Source organism: Cibotium barometz, chromosome 3 (assembly GCF_041138505.1).
Source record: "Cibotium barometz isolate CiBa-2024 chromosome 3, ASM4113850v1, whole genome shotgun sequence".
NCBI lineage: Eukaryota > Viridiplantae > Streptophyta > Polypodiopsida > Cyatheales > Cibotiaceae > Cibotium > Cibotium barometz.
Window position 1 is genome coordinate 3,720,848 of NC_141048.1, and position 27,442 is coordinate 3,748,289.

The following is a 27,442-nucleotide window of genomic DNA, read 5'->3' on the forward strand; positions in this document are numbered from 1 at the left end:
GACACTGATCTGGCAAGAGCCTCGACTACGATCGGTGGTGCTCCCATCTCGGCTCTAATAATCTCATGGGGTACCGAGGCCTTAGCCCGAATCATCCTGGAGATCATGGACACAAGTGGTCTCTTCATCAATCTCCATCCATCATATGTGCGTCCTGATTGACTGTGACGATCTAGGCTAGGCCCCCAGATCTGTACTCCATATAGCATAGCCGATGTGACCAGCGTGTCAAAAAGCCACAGCTTAGTGCATGGCTCCTAAAATTGTACCTGTGAGCACATCCTCTCTAGACCTCCTAGTGCTGCATATCCTCTAGTCAATCTGGCCTTTGCTGCCCCCCCTCATGGAAAATGTGAGCCTTGTGAACACCACTCCAAGATATGTGTATGAGTCAACATACTCCACTGTCTCCTGCCCATATGTGAAAATAGGCGCTGATCTCCAAACCCACTGAGCTGTAGTGTTAAACACCATAACCTTGGTCTTACCAAGGTTAACTGAGAGCCCACTGTCCTGTGAATAAGCAGCCACTGGCAAGTGGATACCTCTCTAGGCCATTTAAAATGGCCAGCCCATGTGCAGTCCCCATCTCCAAGAGGTATCTCCCATACTCAGTACACTCCACCTCATCCTATGATCTCCGGGTCAAACACATCTCCTCCACATCTATCTCTCTCAACATCTCCTCCGAAGTGTCAAAGAAGGAGGTCTGGTACTGAGCCGTTTGAGCATTAAAGTCCCCAAGTATGACAACATCTCCCTCCCTGGAGAACTCCCATATGTCCTCATCTAGAATCATATATGGAGATTGCCCCTTGGGCGCTGCATAATGAGATGTGCTGGGTGGAAAGTAACATATAGCAATGTATAGGGGTCTACCCTCATCTACCCTCACTCTGACCCACATGTACCTCGCGCTCTCATCACGGCGCATAACATGGATGAGTGGCTGAAGCTCCTCTCTAAAAAGAACTGCAACTCCTCCAGATCCGCGACCGCCATGCTTTGAACGGGCCTCCTGTCTACAAGTCGTCTCCCATCTGTATCCCGCCACTCTCGGTAATGTGCTACCTGGGCCTGATGTGTCTCCGAGCAGAAGATGATGTCCCTCTCTCTGAAGCTGTCCTCAAAGGCCCCCACATCCAGTCTCAATGCTCTGTTGCAGTTCCATACTACAAGTCTCAAACTGGTCCCATAGGTCTCGCACCGTCAAGTGGTGCGTCTCTCTAGTATCACCACTCTGCCTCCTCTGTAAAATGCTAGCTTCCCCTTTTCTCTGGCTGCCCTAATCTCCGGCATGCATTCCCTCATATTTGCTAGCTGTGCCAAAGTGAGGTCATCTCCTAAAAAGATGCCCGTTTTCTTAAGGGCCGAGCGCTTGGCCAAGAAATCCTTCTTGGCCTCCAAGGTGGGAAAGCGTAAAATGAGAGCTCTCTCCTTCGAGCTCTCTCCTCCATTCTTGTCTTTCTTGCCCACTCTCCAAGCCCCCGTGTGTGTAGGCCTCGAAATGCCCATGCGTGTGTATAAATCTTTGGCTTCCTCCTCTACATTGTCACCGTCCTTAAGCCCCGTGATCCGCACATGAAGTTCCCTTCTCTTTCTTCTTTGTTCCTCCTCAATGGTTAGGTTGATAATCTTCGAGGTAGATGTGCTTTCGGCCTCCTTGTTCTTGTTAGAAGTCATCTCCTGTCTATTTGTATACACCAGGGCCTCTGTTGTGGGTGTGCCCGCCCGTATATCATTTTTCCACACTCCCCGTATTTTTTCCCTATTTTTCCCATTTTTTTCTAGTGGCTGGAGGGCTGCCAGTTGATGCCAGGAGCACTCTGAAGCTGGCCGACTGCATTTGTATCAGTCGTGGGCTGTAGGAGTGCTGGCCGACTTGTTCTGGGGCATCTGATGCTGACCGACTGCTATATTCAGCAGTCGTGGGATTTTGTCCAGTCGTGGGCCTCTTTTAGAGCTGGCCGACTGCCCTCATGGGCTTGTATATATTGCCCCCCATCCTCCTCCACTTTCTCATTCAGTATCTTCAGGATCTTGTGTATAGAGAAGAGTTTACACACATCTCTCTGTGTTTCTTGTGCTGATTATTTTCTGCAGTCTACTTGCTCTTGTCTACCCAAGTTTGGATATCATTTCCGCTGCATATTCTGACATGGTATCAGAGCCCTAGGCTCTAGGAGATCTTGGGCGTTTTTCTGAGCAAGAGGGGGAGCAACAAGTTGCTGATCGGTGGACTGTTTCGGGCTGAACGGGAAGTGAAGGTGCAAGAGGAAGGCGGGCAGAGGGGCTGGACAGCCACTTGCATATTTTCTGATTTTCAGATTTTTCCCACCCACCCACCCTTCAAGGTTACTCTCCGAGATGGCGGAATTACTCGAGATGGCAGAGAAGCACGTGAAGATTCCAACTCTTCCCACGTTTCCAGTGGATCGGCAGTTGGACGGGTCCAATTATGGCATCTGGAAGGTCATGATGGAGTCAGTTTTGGAGTCATATGATCTTGCTGATTTTATTATCAAAGGGGTGCCAAGGCCGGAAGCTGAGGAAGGGGAGTTATTATCGACGAGGAAGGACCGAGAGGCACAGGCACAAATGTGGGACCGTGTCAACGCTAGGGTCCGGTCGTTTATATTCCTCAATTGCACACCACAGGTGATCAACCATGTGAAGCACATGACGCTGGCGAGAGGCATATGGGAGCACTTGGCTTCTTTGTACAACAGGGTGTCACCCATGAAGCGGATATCCTTGGAAGTGCAGATGCGGGTTATGAACCCTGCAAAGTCTTCGACGATGCGGGAACACATTAACAAGCTGCAGGCCCTTCAGCAGGAAGTCCTTCAAACAGGGAAAGAGATATCATCTGAAGATATGGCCATCACGTTACTTTCCCACTTGCCTGGTCAGTATTCTGCTTTCTATTCCTCGTTGATCACGAGTGGCAGGCTCAGCACCATTACTTGGGAGGAGCTTGTGCCAATGGTCTTGGACCAGGAGGAACGTTTCACGAACCCTCCTCATGGCGGAGGTTCGGAGGCCTTAACTGGCCAACGGTCGAAAGGCCGTAATACCAACTCGGGCAAAGGGAAGGCTTCATCTGAGAAGTCTTCTGAGAAGATGTCCGACGCTGACCGCGAGAAGCTAAAGGCAGAGAGGACCTGTAATGATTGTGGCGAGAAAGGCCACTACTGGAGGCAGTGTCCCAAGTGAAAGACCAAGAAGGGTGAAGACTCCTCAGCAATCATGAAGACTCCGGCTTTTGTGCACTTGGAGGTGATGGACACCGATGCTTCATTTTCTTCAGGTAGGGAGGAGATTGGAGGACTCTCCGCAACGGATACTCGGGAGTGGATTCTCGATAGTGGTGCTTCCAGGCACATGACTCCTTCCCGTTCCGGTTTACAGGATCTCTGCAGGCTTTCTGGTCATATTCTTACTGGTGATACGTCCACTATCCCGGTTCACAGTGAGGGCAGGATGGAGATAGTTCCCGATTGGCAGAGGGGGGAAGCATTCCTCCCAGGTGTTGTATGTTCCGGCACTTGGTTTTCATCTGTTGTCAGTGCATCAGGTTTGCAAGACTGGAGTACGGGTGGAGTTTGATGAGCATTTTGTTGCTCTCCGGGACAAAGCAACAGGCCAAGTGGTTTGGGAAGGTGGAGTGGAGAATGGAGTTTACAGGCTTTCAGCACTCTCTCTCCCAGGTCCTCAGGATTGTGATGAGTGGCTGTGTGGTAAAGGCTACTCAGGTGTGGATACGTGTAGGTGCGGGCTTTCCGAGACCAGGTGGTGGATAGCTTGCCAGTAGATGGCAGCAGTTGGCAGGAACTTTCCAGTATTGAGGTTGGTAGTTCTTGTGTTCGTGAGTCAGAGGAAGCTGAACAGGTCACTTATGCTCTGCTGTCTCGTCGTGTTCGGGACATAGAACTTCCAGTAGTTGAGGATGTTCTTTCCACAGGGACTTTTCGGAAAGCCAGGCAGGTAGCCGGTGTTTACTTGCAGAAGGAGGTGGTTTCTCCAGGCTTTGTGGTTCCGGATTCAGAGGGGGTGGTTGACAGGTTTCAGAAGGCCTTGCATGGTCTTCAGAAGGTTTCCAGGACTTGCTTGTGCACCGTAACAGGTGTTGATCCTTGTGAGCAGTGTGATGTCTCTCTGACTCAGAAGCTGTATGGTTCATTGATCTGGTTGATGGACACCGGATTGGACGGGAGCTTCTTGATGAGGCAGTTGAGCTCTTGGTTGCAGATGTCTCTTTGTGAGGCAGGATTGCGTTTCCTGTGGTTTCTGCAGCATGCGAAGGATCATGGACTCTTGTACACAGGAGGGGGATTGTTGGATGGAGTCCGACTCCACGGTTGGAGTGACTCAGTTTGGGGAGGAGATCCGGACACGAGGGGATCTACTTGAGGCCCAGTAGCAGTTTTACGGAGCAGCAGGAGGAGGTTACATTGCAGGTTTGGGCTTCCATTGGAGGAACCCATGGTCATCCAAAGGCACTTTGTTCGTCAACAGATCGTTGCTGATGATATCTTGCTGGAGTTCTGTTCGACGGAGGACAGTACGGTGGACCTCTTCACGAAGTCGCTCTCAGGATTTGCTCAGGCGGCACCCCAGCTCCTAGTGGTTGGCTACAGCCAGGAGCTGAGAGGGAGTGTTAGAAGTCATCTCATGTCTATTTGTATACACCAGGGCCTCTGTTGTGGGTGTGCCCGCCCGTATATCATTTTTCCACACTCCCCGTATTTTTTCCCTATTTTTCCCATTTTTTTCTAGTGGCTGGAGGGCTGCCAGTTGATGCCAGGAGCACTCTGAAGCTGGCCGACTGCATCTGTATCAGTCGTGGGCTGTAGGAGTGCTGGCCGACTTGTTCTGTCCAGGCATGGGGCATCTGATGCTGGCCGACTGCTATATTCAGCAGTCGTGGGATTTTGTCCAGTCGTGGGCCTCTTTTAGAGCTGGCCGACTGCCCCCATGGGCTTGTATATATTGCCCCCCATCCTCCTCCACTTTCTCATTCAGTATCTTCGGGATCTTGTGTATAGAGAAGAGTTTACACACATCTCTCTGTGTTTCTTGTGCTGATTATTTTCTGCAGTCTACTTGCTCTTGTCTACCCAAGTTTGGATATCATTTCTGCTGCATATTCTGACAGTTCTTACCTTTCTTGACCACTTCTATCCATTTCTCCGTTTCATCTACTTGCTTTTGCGTCTTCGTGAGCACCTCGACCCACGAGGAGGTCTCCCGGGCCTTCTTTTCTTCTCCCTCTTGAAGTGTTCTCACTTGGGCCTTGATGGTGTTCAGCTCCTCCATCATGACGGGCTGAATTTCACCTTCCTCGAGCTTATGTTGAGCACGTGCTTCTTCTATCTCTATCTTGAGATTTGCGATCTTTGCATCTTGGGCAGCTATCCGCGCTTCAAGTTTCTTGACTTTGTCAAGAAGGCTCCGGTTGACCATATTAATTGCATTGTCCGTCTCTTTCTTGTGTTGTTGGATGGCTGCCTTGATCAGGTCTTCAATGTCGATCCTCTCCATCTTGTCTTGGGCTGAAAAAGGTTGGTTTCGGGTTAAAAATTAATTAACCCTTGGCCATAGGAAGAGCTCTGTGCGTGTCTGCAGCGCTTCCCACAGAGAGAGAGGCCAGAGGCGGCTACACGAGAGAGCGAAGGAGGTGAGGCGAAGGAAGCGAAGTGAGAGAGAGAGAGAGAGTCAGCAGGCGAGAGAGGAAGGCGACACAGGTTCGAAGAGAGAGAGGGAGGCGACAGAGGTTTGAAGAGAGATAGAGGGTCAGCAGGCGGGGCAGGGAGGCGACATAGGTTCGAAGAGAGAGAGGGAGGCAACACAGGTTCGAAGAGAGATAGAGGGCAGCAGGCGGGAGGCGACAGGTTCGAAGAGAGAGAGGGAGGCGACACGTTCGAAGAGAGATAGAGGGGCAGCAGGCGGGAGGCGACAGGTTCGAAGAGAGAGAGGGAGGCGACAGGTTCGAAGAGAGAGGGAGGCGACAGGTTCGAAGAGAGAGAAGCGAAGTGAGAAAGAAAGATATATTAACGTCTACGGGCCTATGAGACAAAAAAATAATACAACTGTGTTCTTCCGGTCATCGGAAGAAAAGAAACAAAAGAAAAAGTGTGCATGTGTCTGGATACAACTGTGAATCATCATGGATCGGTGGAGCCCATATACAAACAATATAAGGGGGGTGGGGATGTGGATGGAGTGCTAAGGCAAGATGCATCTCTATATGCTGAAGGGGTAGTACAAGCATGCTATGCAGATCTATGTCTAACTCCATCCAGTGCCATAAGAGGGATATAAGATATCATACATCGCCGATGCTGAGGCTGTGAATGGCATGAACATGTACCCTGAGTCTGAATGAAAGCGAGCTAGCCTCTCCTGTGTCTCCATCTCGTGTCTCATTCGGATAGCTGCTATCTCTCGGTGACGGAGTCGGAGTGCTCTATGTCCAGTCTGTCTAGGTCTCCTCCTGGCTCTCAATTCCTCTGCTCTCTGTGCGGTCACCCCACATGGTACATCAACTGGCACTGGCATAGCTCTCTGGAAGAAATCTGTGAGCTGGGACTGTCTCCCACCCCTAGTGGGAGCGGGTGTCTGGAGAGAGAGAGAAAGAAAGAAAGAAAGAAAGATAAATTAACGTCTACGAGAGGCCAAAGTCGGCCTATGAGACAAAAAATAATACAACTGTGTTCTTCCGGTCATCAGAAGAAGAGGAAAAGAAAGAAAAGAAAAAGTGTGCATGTGTCTGGATACAACTGTGAATCATCATGGATTGGTGGAGCCCATATACAAACAATATAAAGGGGGGGTGGGGATGTGGATGGAGTGCTAAGGCAAGATGCATCTCTATATGCTGAAGGGGTAGTACAAGCATGCTATGCAGATCTATGTCTAACTCCATCCAGTGCCATAAGAGGGATATAAGATATCATACATCGCCGATGCTGAGGCTGTGAGTGGCGTGAACATGTACCTGCGTCTGAATGAAAACGAGCTAGCCTCTCCTTTGTCTCCATCTGGTGTCTCATCCGGATAGCGAGAACCGTATGCTTTGATACCAATGTAACTTGGTTGAACACAATGCTAATCAATACACTTAAATACACTAAGATTTGATGGACAACATGCTCAATATAAGATGAAATTTGCTGAATTGACAAGATACGCACAATGAGCCGAAATGGCCGACCCCTCCCGCAAATAGTGTGTATTAACCTTGGGAGAATCAAGTACATAGTGTCATGGGCATGTCTGACTAGATTTCCATATCAATGCATATGAAAATAGTATTACGAACAATGTGGTTGTCAGTGTAGATTTGCAACTCACACTACCCTCTCAAGTGTCCATGTTTCCTACCAGCTGCTCTCTATTGTTCCACCAACACATGGTAGCAACAATCTTCAAGAGAGCACGTAAGACAAAAGAACACTACACAAGTTTTGTGAACATGGAGTCCAACTCCTCCCTCTGCTACTTGCTTCCATATTTAAGCATGAAAGCTTACCAATTGCAAGTAGAGTCCATGACAATGAAAGTCTTCAAGATGAAAGCATTTGGAGTGTTGAAATCTTCAATCTGTCGCGACCCTTCACAACAAAAGCCTTCAAGAGGATGAAGGGAACCCTTGGAAAGCTTCCCCTATGGTTCAACTTGAGAATGGAAGGTTGAAATTAGGGTTTTTTCGCAACCCTTCGCAACAAAAGCTTTCAAGAGGATGAAGGGAACCCTTGGAAAGCTTCCCCTATGGTTCAACTTGAGAAAGGAAGGCTGAAATTAGGGTTTTCAGCAACAAGACCAGAAATTACAGTAAATATAAGAGCTGTTTTGCTGAATTTCAATCATTGGGAGTGTGAAGAAGAGTGAGCACCACCTGGAAACACTCTTGGAAGCTTGAAAAATACACTAGCAAGCTTGGATTTGGAGTTGGAAAGAAGAAAGTGCAGAAAATACAGCCAAAAAGGCTCATGAAGGGGGGTGCCTACTTCTAGAAATGAAATCTGTATTAACGTCTTCGAAAGGCCAAAATGACCTATGAGACCAAAAGTTACAATAATCTGATCAAATGAAGTACAAATGTCAGTGGTGTGTAAAAGAAAAAAAGTGAGAAAAGATCTATAGATCTATAAATCTAGAGATCAAGAGTAACCTAGAGAGAGGGAAGAGAGAGATGGTGAGATGTCCACCTTAGGTGTCAGGTAGAGAGGACAAGTGACTTATGGTGCAAGTTGGAATGGACACATGGCTGGTTGCTTCCTTTGTACAAAGGGAATAAGGTTTGGGTGGTGGGCATTGAACTTTGTCTGCCTCGAGACATCAGTGTGTGCAAACACAGGACTAGTCATAATTTATAAGTGAGTTTTTGTCGCCCAAAACTTAATGAAGTGTGTACACACTCACTTATAAATTAATGCTAATTCCTAAGACTAGGTTTTTGACCAATACTTACCACTTGTCACATGCCACATAACCATGTCAGCATATAATTTAACATGCATGGTTCACGGGCAGGTGTCCCCTTACCCGGAACTACACATTGGTTAAGCAAGCATGAAAACAACATGCAATTTCGATTGCGGGCAAGCACATAGAGATGATATGCAATGCAACATTGGTATGGACAATTCCCGTTCATGAGACTATACCAAAATAAACGTGCTCCAAGCAAGTACACGAGATCCCAGCAGACCCAATGGAACACCAGTCCTCTAGGCATTTTCGGGCATGTACTCACACACACAAGTCCTAGCGGAAAGCCAAGTCCACAGTATCACATGAGTGGCATCAATCCCCCGGCATATGCAAGTGCCATGGACGTCAGTCCAATGTACATACATAATGAGAAAGCACGGGTGGACCAATTTGGGTGGCCATACATCATCATGGGTACTAAAAATAAAAATCAAAGAAAGTAACAAGAGCTGAAATGTCAAATCTGATCCCAAAACAAAAAGTCCAGCTCTCATATCACCCTAAAAAAGGACACTGCAACATGGCACCCAATGTAGTAAAACTCGGCAAGCGGGAGAAAGAGAGAGAAAGAAAGATAAATTAAGCATGTACTAAAGACCCAATGGGCCTATGAGACCAAAGTGATACAATAATATCCATGGCATATCTCATCATGAAATGGAAAATAAAATAGAAACAAAACATAGCTATCTCACTAAAACTATCCATGGAAACTCACCATGGAATACCGACGGGAACATGGAACATGAGAGGAGCATCAGCCTCCAATAGATAGTATACCACTCTCCAAAATATCAAGCATGGGGCTAATAAGTATAACCGAGAGCTCTCCATCATCTATGTCACGTGGAAAGGTAGGTCAATGGCGGTGGAGCATGTCCTGGATCTCGAGCTGATGAGGGGACCGTCAACATATGGGGGGCCGGGGGCGTTGGGCACGCTAGAATGTGGAGGCCCAATCCGAGGTGACTCCTCTCAGGCGAGGTGGGTCCAAAGCAATCCAAGGTGGATCCACAAGATCCACTGTGTAAGTGTCCTCCTGCTCCTGGGTCCGGAAAAAACTGGTGATGGTTGGCTTGCAAGGGAGGGGCCGCGTTGGCTGGGGCCGAAGCTCTCTAAAGAAAGTGTCCTTGTGTCTACAAAGCTAAAGTAGGAAGAGCCCTAGGCAACACTAGTCCGAGAAGTCAATGATCTTGGAGAGTGGACCAAATCCCTCACGGAACACATTGAAACCTCCCGCGGATCTCATAGTATACTGGGCAGCAGCATATGTAATGCTCCTTTGTCTCAACCTCTGTGTTGCATAATCGGCAGATCCTCTCTTCGTTGGGTCTCCGTATGAGCTTCCCGGCTTTGAAGACGCATTCAGCTGTATCTATCTCCACTCTGAGGCAGTAGGATGAAACCCGTATCTGGCCAATCGCAATCCACATGGCATGGGACATGTGAACACTCAGGTAGCCCAGCCACTGGATGAATCCATCCTCACTGAGCATGAGGAAGTGATCTCTGTAGAAGTGCATCTTCGTTGGGAGCTTCAAAGGTGTGATCCATGTGCAGCTTACACAGTAAAAAAGTAGTGCAAATGGGCCAGAAAGTATAAGAAAAGTGCATTCACATTAGTAAGGATAAATGCGTCTAATATGCTTTCTTTTTTCATAAATGAATCCATGGATTTTTGCAATAAAATATGGATGCAGAATCTTCTTAACATAACCACTATCAACATTTTAAAAAAAGGAAATGAGAATAAAATTGCAACAAACACTGTAGATGACTTACTTGTATATTGGATATCATCTGGCGTGGATTAGTAGGACTCTCCAGCCAAACTATCTTGGTTTTGGAACCAATTGCAGAACGCATTTCTTGCAAGTTTGTGGTATCCACACGCCTACAATCGAAACCATACCTCAGTCATAAATACAAGATAATACTGCCTTCTGCTTTCAGAGCTTCCAAAGCTCATTTGAACCAATAAAAATTTTGTTAGCTTGTGGAATTTATAAGCAATAGAGCTAAAATAATTGACAGAAGAGCATGAATTTGGATTATGCAATGGAACACTGAAATCTGAAAAAATCTGAAATTTTTTGAAAAAACAAAGTCATTTGAAAACTAATAAAAATTGTGCTCGTCTAATGTGATGCCTGAAATTTCCTCTTCATAGAATTTGGTTTATGCAATGGGACACTGAGATACGAAAAAAAATCTTAGCGTTTTTTAAAAACAGAGTATTTAGAAAACCAATAAAAAATTGCACTTGTCTTAAGTGATGCCTGCAATTTTTCCTCTTGATACTTTTCCACATTGACCTCTTGATTCCTTGGACTATCTACTTGTATTTGCATTTAATCAAGGATTTTTTCACCTTCAGGTTTCAAGCTCAGCATGCATTGCCATAGCAAGATTTAGGTGGAACACTTCAATGAAGCCTAATTGAGCCTCAGTCAGGTCAACTGAGTGATATATATTGAGCCATTTTTGTCTGGGGACCACATCATACAAATAAAGCCGCAGCTCCTTTATTTGTATACTCCTAGCATTAGTCAAAAAAGGGATCTACTCGAATAGGCATAAATGTCTTGCATTTACACTCTGCACTTCTATGAAGGGCCCAAGACCCATCTTGTTCTAGAGGAGTAGAACTCTCAAGGTGGAGAGTCTAGTGATGTACTTTTCATAACAGCATCAACGTACAACTGCTTTTGCATCATCACTAGAGTTAAGTCTCCAGATGATGCAGTAGATTATACTGCAGCATCAGCAACAACAAATGTAGCAAAGCACCTACTAAAAACACATCAATAGCTAGCTCAGATGCAAACGGTGGGAAAGCGTTTGTACGTAGAGCACACACTTATGGTAGAACAAGAAGCAAAACTTATGCATACAAACCTGCAATTAGGAAAGCACTTCCAGCTTCAACACAATAAATAAGTCTGGCTTTGAGAAGAACCCACTAAGGCTCATCACTCGTAATGTAGAGAGGCTATGGAGGCTTGCAGTGTATAACTGAAGCTGCTCGTTGCTGGCTGGGATGCCTACGCAGATGGTCACATTTTCTAAGGCTCAAGGGGAGGCGATTGATGAGACTTGTGGTGGATACCGTGTTGAGAGGTATGGTGTGGAGAAAGTAAAATGCAAAATGCTCAAGGTGGAGAAAGATAATCCATGGCACAAGAGAGAAGGAAAAAAAATATGATGAGTAAACTCAACCACAAGCCATGAAGTAAAGCTCAAATTCTTTAATTTATTGCCAAATACAAGCCTTCGTAGGCTCTATGCTCTATGATCTCATCCGCTCCACACTCTAGAAACTTCTCACCAATCAAACTCTCCTACAATATTATTGCCCAATCAAATGTGCCACTCTCAAACCATTCAAACTTGCATACGTTTGAACACCCGCTCCTATTGGAGCTTATTTCTCAACACTTGCAGATGGATCACATGCTGCCTAGCATGAAGGGCCCAAGTAGATCATTGCTTATGGTGAATAGAAGGAGCAGGTGAAACAGGGTGCATTTGATGGAGATGCCAACCCAATTGAAAGATTCATTCTGATGCACACTACACGAACTCTCCTTTGATGGAAGAGATACAGCTCTTGTCAAACTAATCATATGAAAAAATCAGTTTTGAGTTCTACTTAAAGGTGCTGACGATGACAGATGAGAAGACAGAGGTATCACACCCGTCTATTTCTTTGACTCAGAATGCTGGATGTGTTCCCTCTTTTTCTGGCGGTCAAGGTATTGTACCCTGTTTTGGGCAGTTTTTCCTCCCCAAAAAGGCACTGAAGTCTGCTGTCTTTTCCCTTACTTCTAGCTCATCTAATCTTCCATGCTCCTTGACTGCCTGCATTGCTCCTTTCAGTCTTTTGGTCATTGCCTCTGGGTCCAGTCATTCCCCGATCATACACATGAATCTCATTTATCCCTTTGCTTCCCTTTCTCACTTCACTGTAAGGCCTCTGTCCCTTTACAATCAGGGCTCACAATGGCCTAATTTGGTCTCACAACAGCCTACTTCTCTGTTAAACCCTAATGCTAGTCTGCCCCATAGTTATGGCACACACATGTGGGTTTGTATGAAGCACATGGGACAACAACCCCAAAGCCTGAAGGCAACACCTTTATCGCCCAATCACAACTGCTCCTTTCTATTGCTCCACAATTGTCTCCTACCCCCGCTCATATGGCCACTGCATTTTGCCTCGGTGGTACAATGTCTTCTGTGGCATGCAATACATGTAAAATTAGCCAACTCATCGTTCACTCTGTGGCCATCTTTCCTCCCCTAAGTGGGCTCACTATTATGACCTTTTGATCTATCTAGCCTTATCCCACAGTCATGTCCACATGCATCTCACAGAGTGATGCATGTGACACAACAATTCCAAGAGGTCATATAGTCACAAATGTAAATACCAATCGCTCCTAAGCTGTGTAGCCGTTGTAATTAGTAATATAATTGAGAAAGGCATTCATTTGATGCCCAGAGTTGCGACGATGAAGTAGTTTGCATGGACAAAATCAAAGTGCCTTCAGTGGCAAGTACTGAATGTTCAACAATGAAATTAAGCCTTCTATGGAGGTTCTTACTTCACTACCAAGCCTGCTCTAGGTGCTACTTGTGAGAGCAGCCGGTCAGAACCTCCATAAATGTCGTCACCTGCAACTATCTCCTCCCCTGCAGATTTCTCTCACTTGCCAAGTTAGTCACAAGCAAATCGAACTTTCCCCAGTTGAAAAATTTGAGCTCCAGACACCTTCACCTGCTCTTGCAAGGTGAGTGATTGTCGCTAGGGCAGCCATGCCGCTGTTGAAACAGAAAGCTCTGTCAGCACCTTCTAGCTTAGCAAGCAACCTGCAGTTTATCAACAGAGAAAGCTTCCATAAGCAAACATTTAAGGAAAGGAAATACAAATTTATACTTGCACCTACGAATATGAGCTTATAAAAGCTTACCCTTCAAGCACACTTCGAGTGGGATTCCCACTTCTTGTGTAATCATAGGTGCCATACTCAGTCGCAGAGGGCTGCAAGAGGGAAACTAACAGCTATAGGAATCAAAAAAAGTCAACAAAATCAAACACTGCAACACAACAGGTAGACATCAAACTTCATGCACGGCCATGGAATATGTATAACCTGTTTAAAAGTTGCTGTTTGATAAAGAGGGGTGCTGAGAGCATCAAAAGGGTCAAATGTGTTTGAAAAATTCAAGATGGTGGTCGATACTCCCATGTCTTGAGATCCTGGAAAAGCAACCATGCTTATTTTGCAAGCCAATGTCACTCGTTCAACTCTCACCAAACATTAGAATGTAGTAGCGAAAAAAATATTTGGCATAATAAAACAATAAACATTGCCAAAAAAAAAACAGTTAAATTAAATGAAATATGCTGCCCAAGTGGTTGTGGAGCCTGCCTTCAATCCAAGGCAGTTTCTAATTCCTTTTTGGCCTGCCTTCGGAAAACAAAAAAAAGGGCCTTAGTGGCAGTCTCCTTAGGAGCATTCCAACAATTGGCTAATTTTTTTTAATCCAATTATATATCTACTGCCACAAGAGATTCGTCTACTTCCAATTATATATACTTCTGATTTGACAATATTCTTTTTAGAATAGCACATACAAATCCCAGATCCCAGACCAAACCCCTCACAGAAGTAGCAGTGGAATCTCCCCCGTATTTCATAGCAGGCCGGGCAGCTAAGCATGTAGTGTGCTTCATCCTCCACCTATCCTGTGGTGCATACGCTACATATCCATCCTCGTGTGTGTATCATCAACTCTATCACTCTCGACTCTGAGGCGGTGAGAAGACACCCTGAGCTGGCCAATCACGATACGCATGGAATGTGACATATGGACCTGTATGTATCTCGGAGCTCGAAGACTCTCAAAAAGTGGTCCCTGTAAAACTGGGTTTTCGAACCAAGTTCGAAGGAGGGAGACACCCATGTCTGATGTATGTAAAGCTGCACTAGATCCAACCAGATGATTTGGTTGATCTTGCCGTGAGAGGTCCAAGAATGGAGAGTCCAGACTATACCGAAAAGGTAGAGACAGTCCCCTGGAGGCCCTGTGCATCAAACTAGTCGACTACCTCCAAGTACCATGCTAGCAAGGATACTGTAAATGAGTGCAAGGTTCCAATTCATTAGATTGGGGGAAGGGTTTGTTGCCCTATTTGCAGAGAAGCTAGTAAGAAGTTTGTTTCTTTGTATACATTCATCTTTGTTCATTTTGGCAATATACTGTAGGTTGAGTTAAGAGAATCAAGTCTTTTGCATTCTCTTTCCCCTCTTCCTATTCTCCATATGCTTTGAGTAACTTGACTACCATGTTGTAGCCTGTTCATATTGAGCTGAAAAGGTATCCAACTTTTGAGGTTAGGTTAAGAGAATCAAGTCTTTTGCCCTAATTCTGTTTCACTACCATGCCGTACCTTGTTCATATTGAGCTAAAAAGGTATCCAACTTTTGAGTCCTTGGCCTGTACACTTTTCTGTGAACTGATTTGCAGCCCTAATCACTACCCCCAAACGCAGGAGCATGTCTACATGGCACGCAATTATGGTGTGATTGTATTAAACTCGGAGAATGAAACCGGATGACTCTAGTCTATTGGTGATGCCACAATCTCTAGGTTCTCTTGAAATTAGTTTTGGTACTTGTGTGGGCTCTGCAGAATTTGACATCAACACTTCTCTGCACCCTCCAGACTATCCCATGCTTGCCGCTAGAATCCTGTTGGATTATTTCATCTCCAAAGGGTCTACATCATCTTTTTCATGCTTGTATTGGCCATTTATGAGGCCCTACATTGGCATATCTTAGCAGAGATTATTCAGCATTTTTCTACCATTTTTTGGTATTTTTTAGGCATTTTATGCTACAGCCATGCTGTCGGCCTACTAAAGCTGCCTAACTAGCATCCTGAGGTGGTATATAAGGGCTGGCTCCCTTTCCCTCAGTTCATCTCATTTTTCAGCATTTAGTTGAGGTCATTAGCAGCTGCTACTGCTTCTCATCATTGTACAGCACCTACGGCCTTCCCTCATGCTCAGATTTCAGCAATAAACATCAGTTTCCAGCATTTACAGGTCTTGTACCTGGGCCTACATCTGTGTTTTATATTTGCTTCATTTTCTTTCATGGTATCAGAGAAAAACGCTCACCTGTGAACAGAAGAAACCTGCGTTTTCTGTTTTGGAGCAGAGGCTTCGATAGTTTCCTGCGTTTTCTGCAGATTTCAGCGTAGAAGGTGTTGCGGTTTCTTCCAGGAGCAGAGGCTTCTTGAAGAGTGCTGCGTTTTTCTTCATCTGACACTTGGGACTGTTGTATTTCTGAATTTTCAGCAAAGATTGCTGATTTTTCTGATTGTTGAAGCCCTCTTCTAGGTGCTGAGGACACGGAACTACATCTTGGAGAGTTCTTCTTCCTCTCCTTTCAGTTCCCCACCCTCCCTCCCTTTCTTCTTGCTGTGCACAGCCTGAGAGGAGGACTTGCTGATTTTTCTTTTCAGCCCCTTTCTTCAGAGAAGGTTTCTTGTCAAAGAACATGGCTTCACGAGATTTCTCTATTGCTGCTCCTTCTCCTGTTGATTCTCCAGCACCATCACAGCCTAGATCCCCTACTCCCGCCGCTCCACAGGTGGTTCCTATTCCCAATCTTTCCTCTGACTAAGTATTTTACCTCTTTTCTTAAGCACTGTGACTATGTTTTAAGCATGTTTAACATTCACTGATCATGTTTTACTCTGTATGTGCATGTATAAGTTTGTACACGTGTGTGTGGGGGCAGATACATGCTCGGTGTGTGTGTGTACATGTGTGTGCATGCTCATATGTATGTACATGTGCATGTATGTGTGTATGTGTGTATGTGTATATATGTGTTTTTGGTATGTTTTCTTACTGTTTTGCAGGTGCAGCTGAGACCATCTCTCTCTTTTGTTGGGCAGTCAAGGGCAGCCCAAAGGGCTGCATGAGAAGCAGTTAAGGGGCAACCTGGTGGGGCAGCATTGGGGTGGCCAAGGGCAGTGGTTAGAGAGCAGCATGATGACGCAGCAGCAAGGGCAGCCCTGCAGCGCAACCCAGCAGCCCAAGCAGCCTGTCTTGATGACATGGCACTGCCATGTGGCAAGGGCGTCATGCTGTAGCAGAACGAGAGAAAGCAAGAAGAAAGAAAGAAAGAAAGTTATATTAACGTCCACGGGAGGCCGAATCCGACCTATGGGACAGATCAAGTACATCCATTTACATTCCACTCTGGGTATCGATGCCAAAGAGGCATAAAACTGAAAAAAAATAACTCAAAATGAACTCTTAAGACTCTTAAGAGTTTAAGTTACAATGGGTTCTATTACATCTAGTTTGAGAGAGAGAGAGAGAGAGAGAGAGAGAGAGAGAGAGAGAGCAGCACTGAAACCTGGAAAAAAAAAAGCAGGAGAGAGAATTTGACGCCAAAGCACAGAGAGAAGAGTGGCGTGAAAAATTTCCTCTGTGTGTGCTTTTCTGTAAAATAAAAGCGTCCAATGAGATTTCATATAAAAAAAGCTGGGCTTTTTAGCCAGAAGTTGTATAAAAAGAGGGCCAAGGCCTATTGTAACCCACTTGTGTAAAACTGGGTGAAAGCTTCGAGGAGACTCTCTCTGCGTGAAACGAGGAGTTCTCTTCCCGGAAGTTGTACAAAGGCTACGCAGACTTCAAGAGAGAAATAAATACCTGCGGGGGCGCCACGCTTTGGGGCCTATTGGACTCTTGTGTAGGAGCACTCTAGCTCCATCTTTTCGCAAAATTTATTATTCCAGCTCATTGAGGGTTTTAAGTGTGTTTAAGTTGTGCTCACCGCCCGTCAAGTTTGTGAAAGCCAGTTTCAAGGTTCCATTGCCGGGATCCATTGTCAACTTTTTCAAAAGGGCGAGCCCGTGGTCGACACACTTAATACTATGACTCGAACTAGTGCGGAGATAAAGGATTTGCCTTCAAAAGAGGACGACTACTACGAAGAAGACGAGGAAAGCGAGTAAGAAATACCTCCCGATATGCCAGAATCTGAAGATGATGATGCCACCTATGGAGCAAAGATGCAGAGCTTGATGGATTTCAAGTCATGACTTTCACGTTTGCACTTTCCCATCATGACATTCACGTCTGGTCTTTCACGCCTCAGTGTCAGAGTTGATTCTAAACTACGGAAGCAGGGGTCTGAGAAGAAAGCTAAGCCTCAACATTCGGCTCCCATCTATCCAAATTTTCAGCCATACCCCGATTCTTCTTCTTTTCCCCCACCGACCTATGAAAACCCTGCTAATCTTTCTCATCTTGATTACTTTGGCGGAGGCTCTGTCTTTCATTCCATGACGGGTGTACCCAATCGTGGATCGTTTCAACAAGTAGGCCCATTTCATTCTAGTCAGGAAGAAGATAAATGCAGAGCAAATGGTGAGGATATTTTTGACAACTATCTTCAAGTACCATGGGATGCCCACATCTATTATTAGTGACCGAGATCCTCGAATGGCGAGTTTATTTTGGAGAGCATTGTTCGAGAACATGAAGACTTCGTTGAAGTTCTCATCGTCTTTTCATTCACAAACAGATGGGCAATCAAAAATTGCCAACTCACTTGTATTGGATCTTCTCAAGTGTTATGTTTCAGATCATAAGGAGCAATGGGAAAAGTATCTTCCTTTGGAGTTTGCTTACAACAGCACCATTCACATGTCACGTGCATCCCGCACTTGGATGCCACGTAGACATTTCTGTACAGAAGGTGCAGGACCTGGGATGGTGAACTGGTCCCATGTGAGCCCAGTCCAGGAGGACGAGTCAGCCAGGGATCCATCTCAGTCGTCCGAGGTCAGGTGTGCATTGTCCTGCACATGAGTCCAAGGTCAGGTGTGCATTGTCCTGCACATGAAACAGTGCCAGTCCACGCTGTGAGTCTCCCTCTAGAATGATGTCAGTGGTTCTGTGTATCTGGTTTGGTAGTGGATGCCAGATCACTGAGTAGATTAGGTTTAGGACAAGGGGCCAGCCCATAGGGCTACCCTGGATCTGAGTGTGGGCACGGGAATGGTGTAGAACCACCCCCATGAGGGCCAGGAAGGCCCAGGCTGAACCCACCAGCCATGGAGGGGCTGTAGGACAGCCCTAGGGCACAAATCAGGCAATCTCCAGGAGATTACAGCCTTTATATGGCTGTAGGGCATGTATGGGGCAGCCCATACAGGCTGCCCAGCCCTGGGATTGTGGACAAAAGATATGTCCAGTCCTTCAGAAGCAGGCGCCTGATGTCCAGCCAGCCAGGAAGAGATGCGCAGACATTATGGGATTTTTCCAGCATTTTTGGGGATTTAATTCAGCATTTATTGCTGAATTTACTCAGTCGTGGGAATATGATGCTGGCTGCCTGTTTATCAGCTGGCCAACTGCTCATGATGGGAAGTATAAATAGAGGAAGCCACAATCCCATAATTCATCTCAGTTTTCACCAAGTGCTCAAGCCAATCAAGGGCCAGTCAAGCCAAGGAGATTGCCAAGCAAAGGGGTGGACTTCTGAAGGTCAAGGGCAGGATTTTCCAGCCAAGAAAAGGTCAAGTTTCTGTATTTGTTTTCAGATTTACATCATTCTAATAAAGCAAATACACCATCCGTGGTGGGGGCCCTACAGAGGGTAATTGGGACCCAATACTGTGTCCTCTCCATCTCCCCCCTTCTCTCTCTATTTTCTACACATCTCCTTTCAGTTTGTGCGTTAATTCCGTCGCGAAAAGAGTGCTGATTTCTGAGTTTTGAAGTACCGATCCTTCTCCGAAGCTTCCGCATATTACAGTGGTATCAGAGCCTACTTCAAGGACAAAGATTCAGCAAAGAAAACCAGAAAATTTTTTCGCTTGTGTGGTTGGTTTTTAGACGCCGGTGGACTACCCCTTTCGGAGTGACTCCTGTCCCTCGAAGGATGGTTGGTTTTTAGCCTCCAGAAGCCTCCGAAAGTCTCCCACACAGATAGTGGAGGGTCAGATTGCGTTCCGGAAAGGAATTGCATTTTCCCGCTATGGCGAGTTTCGGCGACGAGAGAGAACCAGAACCATGGGACCAGAGTGCACCAGGCAGCCCAGCTAGGGCACCCGGCCTGAGTGTCACAGACATGTTCCAGCAGATAATGCGAGCAATCACAGACTAGACAACCAAGTTGGATGAGCAGAAGGCACGGATTTTGGCTCTGGAGGAGCGTTCTCGCTCTCCAGCGTCGCGTTTTCCATCTCCTCCTCCCTCTCCTTCCGTATCACAGATACCAAATCCTCTCACGGGGTCACAGCCGCAGCCAAGCTCCTTGCTTGAGATGCAAATGCGTGCATTGGAGATTCGACAACGAGAAGACGACGCCATGCGACGAGTGGAACACGAGCATTACCTCAGAGCTTTGGACGCCAGATTGACACAGGCGGCGCCCTCGAATCATTTTCTCGAGAAAATGAATTTCAGTAAGTATAATGGTAAACTCGATCCCACAACTCTTTATTCATGGTTACATCAATTTGAAGCTTACTTTGCCGCAGTTAGGAAAACAGATACTGACAAAGTGATCTTTTTTTTTTTTTTTTTTTTTGGAAAAAAGATCCTTCTATTAGTTACTGAGAAAACGCCATATGGCTACAAAGCTCACCTCGCAAGGAGGGATAAAACACAATGAACACCTGAGCTCCCCCCCGTGGCTGGCCGCTCTCTGGGGGGGGCTACCTAGTAATACATGAAGGAGGTGAGAAGAGCCAAACTGGCGGCCGATAGTGCCAAGCGACATCCTCGTCCCTCGCGGTGAGGAAAGGGCCAGGCTGCCAAGTGCGGAGGAAAGCCTTGCGGCGCCCTCTCATGCGATCCGAGTCACCCTGGAGTTTCCCCCAGTGTCCTCTCAAGGTGTGAATGATGTCCACCCAGAGAGCCTGTATGACCTCCGCCGGTGGAGTCGTCTGATGATCAATGGCCTCCCTGCATCGGGCTCTCCATATGTGCCAGGCCGTCATGCTGCTGATCATCTCCCATCTCTGCCCGACCCCCTCCAGTGAGGCTGCCGAAGAGAAGTCTGGCGTCGGAACCACAGCCATCGCCCTATCAGAGACCTGGATGGTCACACTGCCAGGAACGTCCTCATATCCAAGTGCAGGGCCGCTGTCCGTGGCCCAAGCCACCGCACCCCATGTCACCAACATCTCCCCTGGAGAACCTGCAAAAACCATCCTGAGAGCGCGCTGCCAGACCTGCTGTGCCTGTGGGCAGTCCCATAAGCAGTGCCGCTGTGACTCCTGTGCATGGTCGCACCGAGGGCAGGACGCTGGGTGTCTGCCAAAGGCTAGCCAAGCCCCCACAGCCAGTCCCCTATGCGCTGTGAGCCAGAGAAAAAGCGTCACCTTCCGGGGCCGGAAGCTGGCCCAAAGGCGCTGCCAGAAGTCCCTAAGAAAGGCAGGGGAGAGCCCCTGTCGCCGCCAATGCTCGGCCGCTGCCGGGGTGCTCGCTATCCTGTGTCTCTGAATCCGCCGCCCCAGCCTCGCGGTGTACTGAAAAAAGGGGATGGCCGGGCTGGTAGGGGCCGAATAGGGGTCTCGCCAAAACCACTCACCTGGGTCCCACTGAAGGCGAATAAGAGGCTTGCTGTCCCAAGCCCAGAGTCTCCAAGAACAATCCTCCCCTATCGAGGCCGGTGAGGGGTCTACATGCCACTGTCTCTGATGAAAGCCGACCACCCGAACCCTCTGTAGGATACAACCCTGGAGCCCATCCAAATCTAGTCGTGTCCTCTGAAGCTGGCCACCCTCTCCCACCTCGAAAGTGAGTGGGGCGACTCTCTCCGCTGTGCCGCAGACCGCTAGAAGGATCTCATGCCGAGTAAAGACACCCATCCACTGTGGAGGTGAAGGGTCCTGTACTGGGGTCCGCCACTCCCGGGGGATGGCCGCCTCAATATCCTGTCTCATCAACTCTCTGCCCCTCATCCCACTGAGTCTCCTCTCCTGAGCCTCTGGAGGCAGCTGCTGAAAACAAATCCAGTCATCTAGGGACTGGGCCGGGCCGGAGCTCAACGGGCCCCACGACACGTGAGACCGCGAGCCAACCATATGGCCACTGGGGAGTCGAATCAAGGGGTTCCAGATCAATGGCTGTCTCAGGCGCTCCTCATCGGTGCCCGGGGGAGTCTGGAAGAGTGACGGCCTCAGATGCGCCCAGGCCCTCAGAAGGCTGGCTGCAAAACGCTCCTCGAAGCCAAGGCCAACTCCTCTGGATCGCTGCTCCGTAAAGATCCACCTGATGCTAGGGGTCCAGGGGCCGCTAAGAGAAGGAGTGCGGCTGAGCATCCTGGAAACAAGAAACTCCTTCCACGGCTCAATGCCTGGCAGGAGACCACGAACTACCAGCTTGCCAAGCAAAGCGCGGCTTTGGCAAATAGGATCTACAATGCCCAAGCCGCCTCTCTCCCTCGGCTGAGTGATCACAGCCCATGCCACCTTGGCCCTGGCGGGTCGCCCGTCGCCTCCGGACCAGAGAAAGTTCCTGATGAGCCTCTGCACCTGGCCAATGCACGCCCGAGAGAAGGCCCAGCAAGAAGTGATGTACCACATGGTAGCGAGCAGAACCTGGTTGGCCACAACTACTCGGCCAGCCAGAGATAAACGAGCAGTACTCCAATACAGAAGCTTCTTCCGAATGCTCAGAAGAAGGGGGGCTATCTGCTGCTCCGGAGATATATCAATGCCCACATAGCAGCCCAAATAACGCACTGTAGTGCCGGGGGGCAGCCACTGAAAACCATCAACTGGCCTCCAAGTCGGGGGGGGCAAAGAACTGACCCACAACCCACACGACTTGTGCCAGTTGATCAAAGCGCCCGAGGCTCTGCAAAACCTGTCCATGGCTGAGGCGAAGCGGCGGAGGTTCTCCTCACCTCCCTGAAGATAGACAGCAGTGTCATCCGCAAACTCCGAGTCTAGGAGCTCCTCCGAGGTGCGGATGGGAAGCTGGAGGCCCCTCAAACCTGTATCCTGTGCCGTCAAGAAGGTGCTCATGGCCTCCGCCACAAAAAGAAAAAGAAAGGGCGCCAAGGGGCACCCCTGCCGCACCGAGCGCGAGAGCTGGAACCGCTCACCGCACACGCCCTGTATCAGCACTTGGCTATGAGCCGAAGTGTAGAGTGCAGAGACCCCACGGATCCACTGAGGGGGGAAGCCCATCCTCTCCATAGTACCTTCCAAGAAGGCCCAGTCCACCCGATCATAGGCCTTCTCGAAGTCGAGAAGGAGCACCGCCAGATCCTCCTGCCGAAATCTAGCCAAAGCCGTAGCCTCCCAGAAAGAAAAAATGTTATCCAGAATGCTCCTATCCTGGATGAAGCCTGTCTGCGTGGAGTGGATGATGTCCGGAAGGTGAGGCTGAAGCCGCCTGCTGATCGCCTTAGCTAGGACTTTGTAGGCCGTGCCTAGCAAGGTGATCGGTCTCCACTGTCTAATCTCCAGTCTGTCTCCTCCCTCTTTGGGGATCAAGTGAATCAACCCCTCTGCCACGCTGTCCGGCATCACTCCCGTCTCCATAATCTCCTGGAATGCCAATCTGAAGCCCCTGTGAAGGAGGCCCCAGTACCTCTGGAAGAAAGCCACTGATAAACCGTCCTCACCTGGGCATTTGCCCCGAGGTAATGCCTGAAGAGCCTCCTCTAGTTCCGTATCCGAGAAGGGGGAGAGAAGGGAGTGCTGCAAATGGGCCGGCACAACCGGTCGCGTGAAGCTCCAGACTGCCTCCCTAGCCTCTCTCACCCTGTCGTCTGCTGGCTCAGCAGAGAGGAGATCTCTGTAAAAATCTGTGGCTATCGCCCGAACCCTGGGGGGATCCACCACAACCTGGCCATCAGCCTGACGAAGCCGCCTGAGACCCTCTCGTCTGAAGCGAGGCCCAGTCGCCTCAAAGAAATCCCGAGTCACTCTGTCTCCAGCCTGAGTCCAAAAAGAAGCCCGAGCATGGAATCGGAACTCCACCCGCCTCTCCTCGATGGATCTGATCTCAGTGCGAGCTGTCTCCATCTGCTCTGAAATCCAAGGGCTCAGAGGCTCTCTCTCCTGGAGTCTCTGGAGGGACGCTAAACTCCTCCGAAGGCTCCTCTCCTGCTCCCTGAAGGCCTCCAGACGGTCCAAGGCAGCCAGTCTGAGCATCCGACTGATCTCCTGCAAGCCACTGGCAAGATCACTGGCTGCCGAGCCTCTCCTGAACTGCAGCTCCTGCCAGACCTGCTCAACTCTGAGCGCGATCTCAGGCTCCTCTATGAGACAATCAGGAATCCGGACGCTCTGGCCCCGCTCTCCTCTCGTAGGGTCCTCAATCTGGAGAAGCACTGGGAAGTGGTCTGAGAAGGAGGATCCAGCAAGTATGCCCACAGTGCCGCCTCTATCACAGGCCCACTCATCAACGTAGAATCTGTCGATACGGGAAAGGTTAACTCCTGTGGCCCGTCTATCCGAGCGCGAGAAAGATAGACTCCCCTGCAACCTGCCAAACTCCGGGAGAGTCCACGGATCCTGGCCTCTCACCTGTAGCACTAGCTCCTCCCAGGCAGCGAGCTCTGGCCCATGAATGGTCTCCTGGCTGCCCCCCATCCTGTCCTCTGCGTCCTCCAGCATGTTGCAATCCCCTCCTAGGCACCAATGGTCTGCCAAGGGGAGGGACTGCCTGATGGTGCTCCAGAACTCGGCTCTCCCGGACGCCCCGTTAGGGGCGTAGAAGTTGAGGAAGCCAATGCGGTCTTCCCCAACCCGAAGGATGATCCACTGCGCTCGACCCTGAACCAGAGTGCCAGAGTCCACAACCTCGGATAGAAGCTGCTCGCTGACTGAGATGCATACTCCGCCCTGGTTCCCCTGGGGGCCATATGCTGGGGACCAAAAAGTGTGGCTCCTGCCTGGCAAGATCTTCCCGCAGGTGCGGGTACGCCCGGCAGAAAGGTGGTGCTCCTGGATGAAGAGAATATCTATGGGTCCTCCAACGAGAGCCCTCTGGATCTCCTGGCGAAGTCTGCCCCGACCAATGTAGCAGCGGTGTCCACCGAGACCCTGGATGTTCCATGAGAGGATCCTCATGGATGAACTGTGGCAAGTGAAGTAGCCGCCACTGGCTCACCCCTCTCAGCCGGCCCGGATGATCTGCCCTCCACTCTATGAGTCTTGGGCGCCGGCTTGGAGGGAGAATAGTCACTGTCTGTCCGGGTGCGGAGTCTCTCCAGAAAGAGGGTGACCTGTGTCTGAGTCCAGCCCCACTCCGCCTTCGCCCTGTCCAGAGCATAGGCGTGAGACCAATCCTCTGCATATAAATATCTAAAGGTAGGCTGCACCCTCGGGGCGGCATGGAGGAGAATCAGTAGCACCGCCTCAACTGATGTGTGGACCGGATCCACCCGCCAATCTCCTATACCAAACAGGCTCATGCGGGCTGAGTGTAGTCGGGTCTGCAGTAAATCCGTGAGCCCCAAGTCACTGAAGTGGTGAGAAAACTCCAGTATCTGGTCACGCAGAACTTCCTCTACACAGTTGCAATCCCATGCTGTGTCTGGGGCAACGCTGAGAGGAAAGGAGAAGGCCACCATGCTGCTCACCACTGAAGGAGAACGCGAGGGATGGCACACCACGCAAACTCGCAAGGGCGCGACCAGAGTCTCGAAAGGGCCAGCATCCAGCTGGAGGCATCTGAAAAAACTGTAGTCCACTGGTAACCCCATCACTCGCGGGGGCCCCCCAGGGGAGGCTGGGGAGAACTCTGTGACGGGCGAGGCTAGTATCGCCATCTCCACCGGCCCGGAGTGGCGGTGAAACAGCCGCTGGACTGAACTCTGACCTACCCTGCTGCGCTGCCCCGGGGCAGCGGGAGGTCTGGCGAAGTATCCTGGAGAGGCCGAAGGAGGGATGGGGGCTCGCGGCGAGGAGGGGGGAGAGCGAGGGGAGGATGGAGAGGCATCTGCCAGAGGATAGGTGTCAGGGGGGTCCGCCGGGGGAGGTGGGAGGGGGGGGCCGGGGGGGGGAGAGGGGGGGGAGGGAAGAGAGCTCTCCGGGTGGGGGGGAGGGGAGCCGGGGGTCGCAGAGTGCGGCCGGGGATCCTCAGGGAACTGCTCCAAGGAGGGGGCGGGGCCTCCCGCGGGGGGAGGCGGGAGTGGGGTCTCCACGTGGGAGACTCCACCATCGGCCTCAACAACGGGCACTGAGTCTGAATCCTCGTCCATCGGGGTGGGACCTACAGGCCGCCTATCCCTGACTGGAGCATAAATGCGGGTAGGTGCCGGTAGGCCAGACGGAGCCACCCGTCCACCATCCTGTCCGCCAGCCTGTGCTGCCTGCTGCTGCTGGCGTCTGCGACGGTCCCTACGGGCCGAGCGTTTCCGCCGGCGAACCTCCTGCCAGCAGCCTCCAGCCTCCTGAGTCTGCGCGGCGTCCTCCGCCGGAGCCTGCTCGTCCGATGGTGGCGCCTGCTGTGGCGAGCCTGGGATGTCCGGTCTCGGAGGTGGATGGCCACCTCTCGGGTCTCCTGCAGGGGGTCCAGCGGCAGCATAGCGTGAAGGAGGAGCCCCCTTGCGGGGACAGGAGCGTGCGAGATGGCCCATCTCCCGACATATGAAACACTGGCCGGGGAGGCCCGAATACTCCACGCGCTGAATCAGATGTCCTCCAGAAAGACAAGGGAGGAGGATCGTCTTCGGGAGGGACTCCGGTGACTGAACCACAACACGAATGGCCGGGAGTCCTGCTGTCCGCGCAACCACTGAGGCCGCGGTCTGTGGCACCTCCACCACTTGCCCGAAAGCCTTGCCTATGGCCGGCAGGAGGGGCAAGTACTCCCTTCGGAGACCTGGAAAGCAGACGGTGATGGGGAATCCAGTCGCGCCTGCCAGTGGATCAGACGATGGGTCGAAACCATGTGTCCATCGCGCCAAGAACGCCCGAGAGGAGCGTAGGGCAATGGGGCTCCGAGCCAACACCCTCTGCGCTGCTGGTGGGGACTCGAACTCCACCTGGTAGTAGCCGCGGCCTAAAAAATCCACGCTGACGATTCTGGCAGTCTCGCCAATGAGGCTACCCTGTAGGAGGTCGCGCAACTCTCTCCGCATTGGGCGGCTACCCACCACCTTGCAAACCAAGGAAGAGGCCTCCAAAGAAGAAACGGAGGACGCGAGAAGCTGCTGCTCTGCATCTGAGAAGTCTAGTCGAAGACCTGTATCGGCCGGGGCTGACGGAGAGGCTGCCATGGAGTCCTCCTAGGGGAAAAGACCAGGTACTGGCTGAATCGACGAGACGAACCCAAGAAAAAACCACACCACTTCGCTGAAGTCGCTGAAGAAGAACAAGGAGGACGGGGGGCTGAGGCAGGGAGAAAGGGAGAAGCAGGGATGGGGGGCGGAGAGGCCGACGACGCGAGGAGGGGGGGGAAAGGAGGGAGGCGGAAAAAAAGGGGGGGGGGAGGGGGGAGGGAGGCAGAGGAAAGAGGGCGAGGGGGGGCTGCGCAGAGAAGGCGAAGGGGGGGGAAGAGGAGCGGGAGGCAGGGGGCGGGAGGTCTGGTCGGCTCAGGTGGGGGGCTGAGGGAGGCGGAGGAAAGAGGGCGAGGGGGGGCTGCGCAGAGAAGGCGAAGGGGGGGAAGAGGATGGCGACGCGGAAGAGGGAGGCTGGGGGCGGGAGGACTGGCGAGGGGGGCTGAGGGGGGCAGGCGGGGAGAAAGCGAAGGAGGGGGGGGGGCTGCGGGGACAGGCGGGTGAAGGAGAGGGGGGAGGAGGCGGCGGCGACTGCGAAGGGGGAGGCGCAGGGGGCAGCGGGCTACGTGCGCTAGCTCAAGCGCCCTTCAAATTAATCAGTGATAGTTTCTATGGACATACTGACAAAGTGATCTTAGCTAGTTGGTACTTGGAAGGTG

General features: G+C 50.0%; 2 protein-coding genes across 2 annotated transcripts in view; both read right to left on the reverse strand.

Annotated features, from left to right (window-relative positions):
* CBL (cystathionine beta-lyase) overlaps positions 1 to 27,442 on the reverse strand; it is a 101,839-nt gene that overhangs the window by 54,472 nt on the left and 19,925 nt on the right. Inside the window, exons 2-6 of the mRNA XM_086772296.1 lie at positions 13,656 to 13,762; positions 13,473 to 13,543; positions 13,280 to 13,371; positions 13,107 to 13,194; positions 10,282 to 10,393 (exon numbers count right to left, since the gene is read on the reverse strand). Coding sequence (XP_086628422.1) covers positions 10,282 to 10,393; positions 13,107 to 13,194; positions 13,280 to 13,371; positions 13,473 to 13,543; positions 13,656 to 13,762 — 470 coding nt within the window. The remainder of the gene's footprint in view (positions 1 to 10,281; positions 10,394 to 13,106; positions 13,195 to 13,279; positions 13,372 to 13,472; positions 13,544 to 13,655; positions 13,763 to 27,442) is intronic.
* Positions 559 to 5,712, reverse strand: LOC147639621 (uncharacterized). The gene is made up of 2 exons (XM_086822248.1): positions 5,147 to 5,712; positions 559 to 1,651 (listed from the first exon to the last, which is right to left on the reverse strand). The coding sequence occupies exons 1-2, from the start codon at positions 5,542 to 5,544 to the stop codon at positions 1,210 to 1,212; spliced, it is 840 nt and encodes a 279-aa protein (XP_086678374.1). The 5' UTR covers positions 5,545 to 5,712; the 3' UTR covers positions 559 to 1,209.

Bases quoted from the DNA above. Each gene is read 5' to 3' on its own strand.
- LOC147639621 (XM_086822248.1), bottom strand. From the start codon at position 5,544: ATGGAGAGGATCGACATTGAAGACCTGATCAAGGCAGCCATCCAACAA. The intron at 1,652-5,146 runs GCAGCAGAAATG...GGAGGCCGAAAG, and splicing joins GGTAAGAACTGTCAGAATAT to CACATCTACCTCGAAGATTA.